General features: G+C 63.7%; 1 protein-coding gene across 1 annotated transcript in view; it reads right to left on the bottom strand.

The window, feature by feature from the left end:
* The window catches only part of LOC112945795 (thyroid adenoma-associated protein homolog), a 12,718-nt gene extending 1,841 nt beyond the window's left edge, over nucleotides 1–10,877 (bottom strand). The window contains exons 1-28 of the mRNA XM_026037458.1: nucleotides 10,774–10,877; nucleotides 10,490–10,667; nucleotides 10,287–10,370; nucleotides 9,978–10,005; nucleotides 9,552–9,700; nucleotides 9,234–9,356; nucleotides 8,852–8,972; nucleotides 8,292–8,443; nucleotides 8,047–8,131; nucleotides 7,566–7,702; nucleotides 7,217–7,414; nucleotides 6,038–6,752; nucleotides 5,791–5,943; nucleotides 5,608–5,717; nucleotides 5,293–5,453; nucleotides 4,924–5,090; nucleotides 4,634–4,819; nucleotides 4,380–4,525; nucleotides 3,274–3,414; nucleotides 3,034–3,138; nucleotides 2,631–2,831; nucleotides 2,356–2,506; nucleotides 2,006–2,240; nucleotides 1,666–1,899; nucleotides 1,373–1,604; nucleotides 886–1,092; nucleotides 352–590; nucleotides 14–117 (exon numbers count right to left, since the gene is read on the bottom strand). Coding sequence (XP_025893243.1) covers nucleotides 14–117; nucleotides 352–590; nucleotides 886–1,092; nucleotides 1,373–1,604; nucleotides 1,666–1,899; nucleotides 2,006–2,240; nucleotides 2,356–2,506; nucleotides 2,631–2,831; nucleotides 3,034–3,138; nucleotides 3,274–3,414; nucleotides 4,380–4,525; nucleotides 4,634–4,819; nucleotides 4,924–5,090; nucleotides 5,293–5,453; nucleotides 5,608–5,717; nucleotides 5,791–5,943; nucleotides 6,038–6,752; nucleotides 7,217–7,414; nucleotides 7,566–7,702; nucleotides 8,047–8,131; nucleotides 8,292–8,443; nucleotides 8,852–8,972; nucleotides 9,234–9,356; nucleotides 9,552–9,700; nucleotides 9,978–10,005; nucleotides 10,287–10,370; nucleotides 10,490–10,667; nucleotides 10,774–10,877 — 4,846 coding nt within the window. The remainder of the gene's footprint in view (nucleotides 1–13; nucleotides 118–351; nucleotides 591–885; nucleotides 1,093–1,372; nucleotides 1,605–1,665; nucleotides 1,900–2,005; nucleotides 2,241–2,355; nucleotides 2,507–2,630; nucleotides 2,832–3,033; nucleotides 3,139–3,273; nucleotides 3,415–4,379; nucleotides 4,526–4,633; nucleotides 4,820–4,923; nucleotides 5,091–5,292; nucleotides 5,454–5,607; nucleotides 5,718–5,790; nucleotides 5,944–6,037; nucleotides 6,753–7,216; nucleotides 7,415–7,565; nucleotides 7,703–8,046; nucleotides 8,132–8,291; nucleotides 8,444–8,851; nucleotides 8,973–9,233; nucleotides 9,357–9,551; nucleotides 9,701–9,977; nucleotides 10,006–10,286; nucleotides 10,371–10,489; nucleotides 10,668–10,773) is intronic.
* Between the last annotated feature and the right edge of the window lie 2,045 nt (nucleotides 10,878–12,922).

The raw sequence follows: 12,922 nt of genomic DNA, 5'->3' as shown, positions 1-12,922 counted from the left end.
GCCAGCTGCAGGCACCGCGCCGCCGCCAGCCGCAGCGCCTCGGCGCCGCTGCTCGCGCTGCACTGCTCCAGCACCGCGCACCAGCGCCCCAGCAGCGGCGCGCCTTCATCCCCGCACCTGTGAGGAGCAGGGAAAGACAGCGGGAGAGGGGATGCAAACTGCAGTCAGCAACGAGGGTGTAGGATGCCACCGACCGCCCTGAGAGCGCAGGGCCAAGGTGGAAAATCAGCTGTTTTACAGGCCACAGATGGAAATTACATTGCAAGGGCCCAGCTTTGCTTTTCGGAAGAACTAAAGAAAAGCTCATCAGGTAACTGGACTGAGCTGCCTCTGGGTGCAGCATGGACTCACCTGAGCGTGAGGAGCAGGCTGGCTGCACACAGGGCCTGGAACAGGAGGTCTGGGCCAGGGTCCTCAGTTTCTATCATGAGGAGCAGGGTTTCCACACAAGCTGACGAGGAACCCTGGAGCTTACAGGAAGCATCCTGGGACCAAGATGTGGTATTTCTGCAAAGATGCACCAAAGCCTCAAGGTATGATTTCAGGAACTCTTTGTTCCTTCTGTCTTGCAGCACTGACTGTAAATTCTCCTGGTGAATAGTGGGAAAGAAGGTAGACAGTTAGTTCCCTGGGAATCTGGGGTCCTTACAGCCTTCAGAGATGCTGTAGAAATGCTGCACGTGAACCCAAGCAACACAGAGCGGATGCTCTGGACCTGGTACATTCTCCTGGAAGGCAGATAAGGGGAGAAAGAAGCACTGGGGAAATGTGGGAAATTCTTAACGAGCATCCAGGTCAACAGCTGGGGGTGTCACCCCATCTACAGAGGAGCCATCAGCCCATGAACCCCSAGGTTGGCTTTGTGGCTCTGGGGCCTTGTCTTACCAGCAGCGTTAGCCGGAGGGCCTTCTCCAAGGTCTCGCACTTCTCTCCCTCCCCTTTGAGCACCCATCCCAGGATGGCGAACTGCACGTCGGGATTGGGCTCCCAGAGGAGCGAGCAGACGGTGCCGATTCCCTCCTCATCCGCCAGCCGGGCGGCCTCGCTGCACAGGAAGCAGGCGATGGTTCGGTGCAGGACGGCGGAGCCCACCTGGGAGAAAACGGTGCTCTGCCCGGCCCTGCCTCGCGGGCACCGGTGCCCAGCGGGACACKCTGTCCTGGGCATGGGCCATACTGAACCCGCTGTCCCATGCCCCATGCTAGCTGTACGTGGTGACACAGATGGGATTTCCTCACTGTTTAGCCAGGGCAATAGGGACTGGCCACCAGCTGAGTAACTCCAGGGGAGACTTTGGAAGCCCTGGGAATGTCTATCCCGGGAGAGCCAGGAGCCCTGCCTGTCCCCCGCATCCCGCGAGCAGCAGCAGTACCTGGAGCTCGGCGGCGCTCCCGTGCGGCTCGCGGCCCCGCAGCTCGGCGGCCAGGGCGCTGCGGATGTGCGCGGCGAAGCCGGGGCTGCAGGAGGCGGCGAGCGGGCCGAGCACGCGCAGGAAGGTGGCGCGCAGGAGCGGGCAGCGCTGCGCGGGGCTCAGCAGCCAGGCCCGCGCCTCGAGGCGCCGCGCCACGGCGCGTAGCTCCGCCGCCCTGCGGGCAAGGAAGCGCCTTGGCCGTGCGGCACCGCGGCACGCGCCCTGCGGCTGGAAGCGCGCGGGGATGCACTCACCCGTCGGTGCCGGCGGGGCCCAGCAGGGCCTGCATGAGGAGCAGCTGCCCGTGCGCGGCGTTGTGCGAGCGCAGGCGGCCGGGCGCCGGGAGCTGCCGGGCCAGCTGCAGCAGCAGGCGGCGGCGCCGCGCCGGCGGCACCAGGGCGCCCAGCGCCCGGGCGGCCATGGCGCGCACGGCGTACAGCGGGCTGCCCGCCAGCCCCAGCAGCACCGCCACGAAGGGAGCGCAGGAGCTGCGGAGCGAGAGCGGGACGCGCGTGGGCTGCGAGCAGGAGGGGACACCCCCCGGCCCCGCAGCACTGCGGGCTGGAGCCACCCCCTGCCTGGCTGACCCGGTACCTGTCGGCATCGTCGGCGCCGGGCTGGAGCTGGGCCAGGAGCGTGAGGACGGGGTGCAGCGTGGGGTGCAGCGGGGACCCCCCCGGGGCCGGCTGCCCGGCCGCCCCCAGCTCGTGCAGCAGCAGGGCGCCCAGTGGCGGGTGCTGCGCGAGGAAGGCCGGCAGGCTCATGCCGTCCGTGGGGCCGCCCTCCCCGCGGCTCTGCTTCTGCCCCACCAGCCGGGTYGTGAGGGCACCTGCGGACAACACCTGAGAGTGTCCAGCCACTGGGTGTTGTCCCACATCCTGTCCCAGTGGCTGTTCTGCACTGGGACCCGCGGGTGCCCGGGGGTGGCCCGGGCCGGTACTCACTGAAGAGCTGGATGGCGGCGTTCCTCATGGCCCAGCTCGGGGAGCCCAGGCCCTGCAGCGCCAGGGCCATCAAGGGCGCCGCGTAGGGCAGCAGCGCGCTGCCCAGCCCGGCGCCGCGCAGCAGCGTCTGCAGCACGTGCAGGGCGCACACCTGCGGGCACAGCGGCGCGCTCAGCGCACAGCAAAGCCACGAGGAGCTCCACGAGGAGCTGCAGGGGACCGGCACCTCGTCCCCACGGCGGCGGCAGCAGCCATGGGGCCCGCGCCATCCTCACCTGCGGGAGGTCGAGGGTCTGGTCCCAGTCCTGCGGCAGGGCGGTGCTGGCCAAGGCCAGCAGGCTCTGGATGCAACGGGTCAGCAGCGGGCGGCCCCGGGCCGAGTCCTCCCCGCTGGCGATGCAGAGGAAGAGCATGGGGAAGCCGGCGGCGCGGCGCGTCACAGAGCTGCTCCGGGGCCCGCTCAGCATCTCTAGCCCCTGGAAAATGATCCATGGAAAAGATGTGGCTGGAAACCTGCCAGCCTAGGAGCCTGCGGCTGCTCCAGAGAGGACAGGGGGCCGCGTTGGTGCTGCCATCACGGCTGCCAGGCTGGTGCCCACAGCAGGACAGGGGGGCACAGGGCAGCGCTGGGGACTCCCAGGGACGGGAGGAGAGGCAGAGGAGGGAGGAGGGCCGCACCTGGTCCAGCATGGCCTGCGGGATGGCCTGCAGCTCCGCGTCGCCGTGGTGCAGCAAGGCGGTGCAGAACTTGGTGAAGCCCACGCTGCAGCCCTCCACTGCGCCCTGCGGCAGAGCGGCGCTCAGGGCCCCGGCGCCGCTGCCCGCCGGCCCCCGGGAAGCCCCTCTTGGCAGAGSGGAAGAGGGGCTCAGCGGGGCTGCGGCGGGGCTGAGCCCACCCCGGGCAGGACAGGTCCTTACCCAGTGCCGGCACCGCAGCAGGATTTCCTGGAAGACCTTGGCCGCCGTCTGCAGGGTGGCAAGCGGCAGCAGGCGCGCAGGGCCGGCGGGCTCTGGGGACAGCAGCAGCTCCACCAGGCCTCCCAAAAGCAGCCCGACTTCCTGAGAGGAACCCGAAGGTTGGGAAAAGCCGGTGCCGCTGGAACGATCCCCGCCCCAGGCTATGCGCACGGATGGTGGGTGGCAGGTTCCACTGGTGCCTGACAGGCTCCTCAGGCAGCAGAACCGACCGTGGCTGGTGGGAAACAACCACCGAAGCTGCCASCATCAGGCCTTCCTGCCTGCACACCCGGGATGGAGGTTTCATACCCAGCCTGGCCCTGCACGRGGTGACCCTGAGTGAAAGCTGCATTGAAAGGGGCCAAGGACCGGTCTGACCTCGTGGATTGACRGTTCATCTCTGCAGCCCCTCAGAAGTCAGGGACATTTGCAGCTGGGATGGCAAGAGCAGAGCTCCAGTAGAGCAGGGAGGACCAGCCTGCGTGGTCATTGCTTGCTCTTGGACATGGCTTGGACTCCTGCTCAGTTGTGGCCATGTGAAGCTCAGAGGATACCAGACCTTTCCAGCCTTCCCAAGTGACCAGGCAGGCACCCACAGCCCTCAGCAAAAGCCACTGCAGCCCCTGTGCTCTGCTAATGCAGGGGCTCAGACGGTCTCCAGTGACAAGACTACACTGGTGGCAGGAGGGCTGCCCTGGATTTCCATCCTGCCCCATGTCACAGGGAAGCACGGCATGTCCCTGGCCAGCTGCAAGGGGGTGGCACAAGGAGCTGGCAGAGGAGAGGCCACGGCAGGCAGAGCACACAGCTGGAGTCTATTGGCGGCCAGGAAACCAGCTGTGCTTCATAAGGGGAGAGCAGGAGACAGGAGCTCCTGGCAGGTGAGTGGAGAGGCTGCTGGAGCTGCTCTGTGTGCAGCCTTGAGGTATTGGATGGGGTTTCCCCCTTGCTCATCCTGGGCAGAAGGGTTGGGAATGCTCCTGGGAAGCTGGCCCTGTTGCTGGTGGGGGCCTGCCTGGTTTTGCTGGTGGGGAACCTGCCTCCTACCAGGCCCTGTGTGCTTGTACCTTCACTGACACCCAGCAACAGGTCAGGATCAGGTTGTGCTCCTCCGACAGCAGGATCGAGTCGTCCTCCTGCTGCCTCTGGCCCTTCCCCAGCATGATGAGGGAGCCGATGGCGTTCCCCATGTCTGCGAACGACGGGGCARTGGCTGCAAAAGAGAAACCCGGTGCGATGGGCACTGTGCTGCTGAGCTGGGCTGGCAGAGCCTGCCCTGGTGCTGGGTAGGTGGCTGGGTCCCCTTTGGGGACACACTCACCTTGCTGGTCAGCGCTGGGGCCCTGCCCACTCTGCAGGGCACCCARGAGGAAGGAGGTGATGTCTCTTGCTGTGGCCACCAGGCTGGTGAGGAGCTTTTGCCAGCTCTGCACCCACTCTGCCGCCCGCATGGAGACGGCCACCTCGGGCACCTGCAGCAGGCACCTGCGCAGGGCTGCGATCGCTCCTGGCAAACACGGCGCTCCGGTTACAGCAGCAAGCCCAGCTCACCCACCCTGGCACCCCTTGCTTTAGGTGGCTCACCAAAAGCCACTCGGCTGGCGGACGTACCATGCATTGGCTTGGTGGCTGCTGCCTGCAGCAAGTCCTGGCGCGCCGCGGCCAGCTGGGCCTGCAGCTCATGCAGAAGGTGCCGAGCAAAGCACAGCCCCGGGGGCTGCGCTGCCAGGGCTGCTCCAGCCTCCAGGGACAGGCTCCTGATGAGGCTGCTGTCTGACCTGAAGGAAGAGGTGAACGCTGGCACGGGGGAGCTTCCTGCTGGATGTGTGCTGGGATGAGCCTTCCTCCCACGGCTTGGGGCCTGCACCCGGCCCTAGGCAACACCACCACTGGCCATCGCTGCTAAAGGCTGTTTTAAACCCAAACCACTGCTGGCTGCAGTCAGCCCATGCCCCAGGGCGGGGACCCACAAGGTCCTACTTCTGCAGAATCGTCTTCATCAGCAGAGCTCCAGCTTCAGCCTCCTGAACCCGGGGGCTGCTCAGGGCTTYCTGGGCCAGCTGGAACAGAGCCTGGGCCACAGGCTCAGGGAAAGGTGATGGAAAGTAGCGGATGAGCAGCTCTGAAGCCAAATCTCTGATCTGCCAAGACAGCAGAGCGTAACGGGGAACATCAGCTTGAGCAGAGGTAAGTGCCAGCAGGGAGCACAGGCACTGGAGAGATTCTCTAGGTGCTCTGTGCTCCCTGCTGCCCGTGCCCAGCGGGGCTGGGGTGCGCGGGGCCCACGGTGCTCACCTCGCTGGTGCTGTCCTGCAGGCAGCTCAGCAGCGCCAGCAGGTTGGGCTGCGAGAAGAAGTCCCAGCAGCCCTGGTGCCTGGCGTAGCTCAGCAGYGCGGCCATGGTCTCTGCGGGGACACGGTTTGGAGGCAGCCCGGGAAGCGGCCAGGCAGCCACACCAGGCCCGCGGCCCCTGCTCACGTGGAGGCTGCCCCTTCTTCCGCTCGGGCCTCCAGGTGTCTGTGCAGGTCTCCAAAACCGCTGACAGGAGGAGCAGGCCTGTCTTCTTCCTCTGGTAATTGGAGCCCGGGGAGAGCGAGGAAATGCTGAGCTGCAGCAGCCACTCCACGAAGTCTGTGGGGARAGGGCACGGAAGGACTGTGTGACAGAGCCAGCGCACACGTGCAAAGCCACTGCCCTTGGTGGAGGTGCCGGACAGGTTTCTCACCGACTGCCTGGGTGAGCTGCCCCTCTCCGTCATCCGTCTCAGCTCCGTCGCCCGTCCTGGTGCCCTTGGGTGTCCTCCCTCGCAGGCGGGCCAGCGAGCTGTCCCGCATCCGCACGAGCGCCTTCCTCAGCGCCGCCTGCAGCAGCTGCCGGAAGGCTGAGGAGTCGCTGTTGAGGTTGAGGGGCAGGAACTCGCGCAGCAGCCGGACCTCGGCGCCCGCCAGTGCGCGGCTGGTGCTGGGGCTGCAGCAGAGGAGCCCGAGCGCYGCGAGCCGCACGCCCTCCTCGCCGGCGTGCAGGCAGCGCCGCAGCCGCTCCCGTTGCTCGCCCTCCACCGCCAGCGTCCCCGCGAGGCTCTTCTGTGCCCTGAGCAGCGCCACCCATGCGCGCAGCGCGGCCTCGTCCTGCCCGCCGAACTCCGTGGCCAGGGCCGCGTAGGCGGCCGGGAGGAGGCGCAGCGTCCAGGGCAGGAGGTGGTTGGCAGCGTTGCTCTGCAGGATGGGCACCGGCGAGCGGAGCGCCCGCGACAGCAGCGGCAGCCAGCGCAGCGCCCAGCGCTCGGCCAGAGCCTCCTCGGCGCGCTGCTCGGCGAGCAGCCCCTCGGCACGCTGCTGCTGCACCATGGCCTTGTAGACCTCGCTGGCGGCTGGGCACAGGTGGTTGGTGGCGAGGCAGCTCAGGAGGTGCTGCGGCAGGTCCCCGTAGGCGTCCAGGACCTGGGAGAAAAGCCAGATGAGCGCTGTAAGGGACACTTGACACGTGACTGATGTGCAGCTGCCTCTTGTCTTGCACCTGGGATGTGCTGATGTGCAGCTGCCTCTTGTCTTGCACCTGGGATACATCTCAGCAACACGCGGTGCTTTCTGGCTGCACCAAACTGCTGGTATCCCAAGAGCCCGGGAAAATGCTCCTGGGAGCAGTAAGCTGGAGCACGTCAGTGCTGAGAGCAGCTGGCTGGAGGCTGTCAGCAGAGAGGACCCTGCAGGCCTGRGGACGCAGCTTGGAGCTATGGGGTCCCATCTATGAGCGTGCCAGCAGTACATGCCCTGGCACCTCCAGCTAGTGTCCCACCCATGGCTCAAGCTGTTGGATGCTGCTACCCGTGAGTACAGGCACCAGCCCTCCCTGATGCACCAACTCCTGCYGCTCCAAGCGGACTCTCCTGCCCAGGCTTCCCTACCTGCTCACTGCCCACGTAGGGGATGATGGCGCACAGAGGTACGTATCTGCCTTTGACTTGCCACGGCATTGAGATGACCCTCTTCAGCATCTGCCTGTAGAGGGGCCGCTCCTGGTCCTCAAAGTGCCTGCACTCGAAACAGTAGATTTCCAGGAGCAGCCGAAAGGAGCTGTGGATAAACTCAGACACCCCTTCCACCTGGCAGAGGGAAGGACAGACACTGAGTGAGGTTAGAGCTTGTCCCCTCTCCTGTCTTGGTGCCTGGAGACAAGTCAGGCTGAACCCAATGTGTGACCATGAGCTGTTTCTCATTAGAGGAGCACTGGGGTTTGACCTGAGCTGAGCTTACTGGGGTCTCAGCGTTGTTCCACAGCAGCTGCATGAGCTGGTTGAAGAGATCAGAGTCCTCAGCCAGGATGCGGGTCTCCTTCAAGCACCAAAGCCTGGGCAGGCTTTCCTGGATGCGTTGTAGCCAGAGGGAGAAAACTGGAAGCAGAGAATGGCCTAATGAAGTGGGGAGCCTGAGAACCCATGTGCAGCACGGCCYGGTGTGGGTCACTTGGGGGGCCTTAGGGAACCAGCACACAAGGTGGGCACTTCTGCACATCAGCCCATGCAGATACACAGAAGTAGCTGTGCATAGAGTTAAATGGGCTGCAGCAGATGTTAATAGCAGTTTCCACATCAGCCACCTGGTTTTGGAAGAGAATTTTCCCCCTGAAGAGATCAAATGCTCTGGCCGCTCTGGGGTGGCTGTCGTGCTGCAGTTTAGAGGACAGGGAATCCTCTAAACTCCCCTGTTTTACTGTGGGGCGGTTGCAGTCTCTTACCTTGGAAGCAGTAGTAGTGGCAGTCCCTCTGCTCTTTGCTGAGGGCACACACAGCAGGAAAGAGCACATCCAGCAGCAAGCAAGCCTGCGGGAAMATGGCCATGTTAGGGGACAGGCAGAGGGGGGCTATCCAGGGCAAGAAAAGTGCTCCACAAGACGGGGAGCTCCACAAGAGCTCTACTTACAAGCTTGAAGCTTTTAAGTTACATAGCTTGTAGCTCTRTGTGGAGGCTGAGTACTCCTACCTGGTGGGTGAAGCCCTCCAGCTGGCAGCTGAGGATGTCTGTCCTGCAGCAGGTGAGCAAACCTCGGGCCAGCACCAGCCTCTCCAGCCCATCTGGCTCTGGAACAGACGTGGCCTCTACCACCAGCTCCCCAAACCTCAGCTCTCCCATGCCTGGGTGGAAACAGCTGTGTTAGATGGGAGAAAGACTTGTACCAAGCTAACACCTATCCAAGAACAAACTCCCCTAGCTCGTCTGGCTAATCTGAGAGCTGCTGCTGGACAAGGCTGGGGGCAGTAGGGTCTCCAGGGTGCAGAGAGCAGGATGCTGCAGTGCAGCGTCCTGTGCTGCAGCATTGAGGGTGACAGAGCAGGCTGGCAAGGGAGGTTGTGGAGTCTCCTTTTCCGGAGGTCTTCAAAACCCTCCTGGATGCCACCCTGTGCCCCGTGCTCTAGGTGTCGCAGATGGAGCATGAAGGTTGGACTRGATGATCTCTAGATGATCTGAACTATTCTGTGAGTCTGGTTTGGGCCTCTGTCCCCTCTCGCCCCGCTGTGCCCTGGGCAGGAAGGGACTCGCACCTTCATGGGCGAGCTGGAGGAGCGCGCGCGCGGCGCGGGCCCCGCTCGTGGCCTGCGGCGCCGTGTTCACCAGCATGCTCAGCACGGTGCCCGCCAGCAGCCGCGTGTCCTTGTTCGGGACCTGCACGCACAGCGGAGGCGAAGTTACGGTGGAAAAACCATTTAGGAAACAAAGCCCCATGAGCCCCGCTTCTCTCCCGTGAGCCCCACTTCTCTCTGTGCTCACGTAGCACAGAGGCAGCGACACAGGGGCCCTGGGGACTCTTTCTGCAGTGACCTCCTTGTGTAGCTGCCGTTTGGGGAGGGTGTCAGCGCTGCTTCCTAGGCCAGGTGCTGCTGCCCCACGGCGCCCCAGGCAGGCAGCTGCYGGGCTTGTACAGACCTTGCCCATGACGACCTGCAGCAGCAGTCCCAAAACGCCCTGCAGCGCCTCGCTCCTCTCCTCCTCGTTCCACACCAGGGGGGCCACATCCTTGGGAAGCACCTGGAAGAGCTGGAGACAGGCCTGGAGCAGAAGGGAGTGCAGGGATGGTGTGAAACAGCCCTCACCCCCCGCGAATGCCCACGCTGCTCCTCACGGGTCCTCGGGGACAGGGCTGCCATTCGAAGCGGATATGCTGGGTCCATGGGCAGCGGGTCCCAGCTGCTCCTGTGCCTGCAGGGCACGCATCCTCCCCGCTCCCTGAACCCCAGCACTTGCCTTGACAGCCGCGTAGCCCCAGGGTCCAGCGCTGGCTGGGGGGCTCCGCAGCACCCAGGCCAAGGTCACAGCCAGGCGCTGCAGCAGTGGGGCCAGGTTCTGCCGCCAGTGGAGCCGTCCCAGGCTGCTCTCCTCCATGAACATGCACACTGCGGGCAAGGGCACGGCTCGTTCCCTGCCCTGCTCGCTGTCAAACGGGGCAGCTGTGGAGCTCAGGCTGCTTTTGCTTGTTTCGTTTTGAACTGCCCCGGGTAAGCGGGCAGCGCTGTTGGATGCTCTGCTGGGGACCTCCCCAGTGAGCTGGTGGCCATCTATGGTCCCTGCTCTGCCTCCTCTGAGCAYGGAGGACTGGCACTCAGTGTCCCCACATGTGGTGGCGGGGCCTACGGGCACCGTGGGTTTCCTGGGGCAGCAGGACAGACTGACCTGACTGCAGGTCTTCTGCGGACAGCACCTGTGAGGCAGAAGGAGAGACGTGCTGGATGCTTGGCATGGCCACGGCAGCAGGGACGCTCTGTACGCAGCGCTGGTGTGCTGGGGAGAACGGCCTCGGAGCGAGGCTCCGGCCGCGGCTCCCAGCTCCCCGGCAGTGGGGCTCCATTTGGATCCTCATCCCCGTGCTGACGCCGCTCCCACCGAGGGCTGCGGCTGCCACCAGCCCAAGCCCCGCTCCCGCAATCCCCGCAATCCCCGAGCACACGGCGGCCGTGACACCGCCAGGGCCGCGGCTCTCACCTCGTGTCCCACGAGGCCATCCAGCAGCTCGGCGACCTCCCGGGCCAGCAGCGCCTCGCGCCCCGCCGCCAGCGTGGTCACCACCTGGGGGGACACGAACCGCGGCGTGCCCGGGGAGCAGCCACCACGCGGCGGCCCCGTGCAGCTTTCCCCGGGGCAGCGGCACCATCGCCGCGAGGCGCCCGGCGGCACCGGCCACCGACCTGCTCGAGCTTCTGGAAGCAGCCGGAGCTGCCGGCGGCCTCCGCCTGGAAAGCCAGGACGCAGCGGAGCAGGGGCCGCGCGGCCGCCTCACCCAGCGCCCACAGCGCCTCGCGGGCCGCCCGCGAGTGCCGCAGAGCCTCCTCCAGGCTCTCCTCGCGGCCCCTCTTGGCCGCGCTCCTGCAAGAGGCGATGGTGGTGGGGCCGGCGTGGCGGCCGGGAGCCCCGCGGCGGCCCGGAGCCCCGCAGCAGCCTGGAGCCCCGCGGCGCCGCCGCACCCCCGTACCCCGCGAAGCGCCGCAGGCTCCGCACGCAGGCCAGCGCTGCGGCGCAGGGCGCGCGCGGCCCGTAGAAGGCGGCGCAGGCCTGCGCCTCCCGCTCGGCGCCCATGGCTCCTCCGCCGCCCATAGAGTCCAGGAGCGCGCGGCAAACTCAGCAGCCCCATCTAGTGCTGCCGGAGCCTGGCGGGCTGCCCCGCGCCGCCACCGCCAACCAGCCCCCCTGCAGCCTCCCCGGCCACTGTTTTTCCTCCCGGCCTGGCTCCCCAGAGGTGCTGGGGTTGGGGTTGTCTTCTCCGTGCAGCCCTGGGGTCCCTGTGCAGCCCTGGCAGCTCCTGGTGTCACCAGGGATGCGATCATGTCCCAGTCTGGTGCTGCTGCCCCATGTCCTGGCGAGTGATGCCTTTGGGACAGGCTGCCTGCGCTTCCAGCCACATTGACCATCCACATCCACCTCCCTTCTGTTTTAGAAATAACCTGGGAGAACAAATCTGGCTGGCACTGCCCTCAGTGCTCCCCTTGCATGTAGCAAAACGCCCCTGGATTCGCAAAGTGTGAGGACGTTTGCGTTTCCACAATTGCTTGTCCACTACCCCAAGCATCACGGCCACTTTGTGCCTGTACAGGAGGGACTCCGGGGAGCTCCAGGCTTTCATGCAGCCTCCTTGGGCCTCCATGTGCACGTGTCCCCGTGGTCCCTCCGACCCTCCATTCGGCTTCTCCCAGCCTCCTCGTGTCGAGGACCCCAGCAGCCCTCYAGACTTTCCTTCAGCCTCCCTGGGCCTTCATGCACACGGCGGGGAAGGGGAGGCAGAGGGGCATTTTCTCCAGTTTCACCACTGGAAGGATTTTCAAACCCTGTAAATTCACTTTTGACAGGCAAACAGCTAAAGCAGATTAACTTTTTTGCTAATCCTCTATAATGGCTTTGGAATCTCCTTAACCAATAAGAAAATTATAAGAGCCTGTTTCGTTCTTTTTTATCTATATCTATATTGTCCTCCCTTGTCTGCATTTTTTCTTTCTTGTTTTATTTTCCTTTTCTTTTCTAATATGAAATAGCCCAGCGATCCTATCTCTGAAGGCTCAGTAAACAGAACATCAATAATCCCCTCCCTTTATTCCTCGCTGGTAACAGGGTGCAGAGAAGTGTCTGCCGATTGGGATTTGATTACCAGCAGCTATCAAAAGTCTCTTTGTAAGATCTGGGTCCTAAATYCTGTAATTCTTTGATAAAAGAAGTATTACCAGTCCATTTTCTGAAGTGAAAGGTATGGGACAAATGAAAGAAAGCAATCAGCAGAGATACTAATAGGCTAAGTGCATGTGCAGCGCGCAGGCAGRGGAAGCAGGGAAAAGCTTTTGTTATGGATGGGGAATGAGAATTAATCCGCTTGGAGCGTGCGGTTATCGCAGCTGGGAGCAGAGAGGGTCGGATCCTGCTTGTCCACAGCCCGTCTGGTCCCAGCCTGGCCACCTGGACCTGCCCAGTGCGTGGGAGAGCGGAGCCAGGGCCACATCTGTCCCCTGCCTCCCTGTTGGGACATCTCYATGGAAGCCAGGCAGCAACGTGCAAGGATCAGCAGTGCTAACTCAGTCCTCTGGTGCTAACCTGGTTCTSTAGGGCCACTCATGTGTCAGCAAGGTAGCAATGAACAGACCACGAGGCATTTTTCCTTAAGTCGGCAGCAGTTATTTACAGATTTATGGAATGTAATTATAAAATACATTGGAAAATCAGAATAGCTGGAGGAGATAGGAGACAGGAGATAGGAGCAGCGCTTTCTCTCGCAGCCCGTGGTGTTTTCCTCCAGCACTAGGGCTGGCTCCAAGGCCACGTTCCCGTGTGGGTTCCTGCCGAGCCTTGCTGTTGCCGTCCACGCAGAGGCCCCGCTCATCCCCTTCCCTTGCAAACCCTGCTGTGGCTGCGAGCAGGGCTGCAGCTGATCCCATCCCCTTGTGGGTGGCAGTGCAGGCAGCGAGACACCACTAATCTATGTTACAGAGGTGCTTTGAGCTGCCACTAATCTAATTTGTTAAGGGCCTTGAATCCTTACAAAGCGTATGTTAGACACATGCAAAGCATCTGTAGTATTATTGTGATTACAGCAGTGGAGGTGCGGTAAAAGGGAAGGAGGGAAAACATGATTTCTGTGC

Source organism: Nothoprocta perdicaria, unplaced genomic scaffold, assembly GCF_003342845.1.
Source record: "Nothoprocta perdicaria isolate Ctin4 unplaced genomic scaffold, notPer1 scaffold_2, whole genome shotgun sequence".
NCBI lineage: Eukaryota > Metazoa > Chordata > Aves > Tinamiformes > Tinamidae > Nothoprocta > Nothoprocta perdicaria.
Note: the sequence above shows the minus strand (reverse complement) of the source record. Positions and strands in the feature narration are given on the sequence as shown.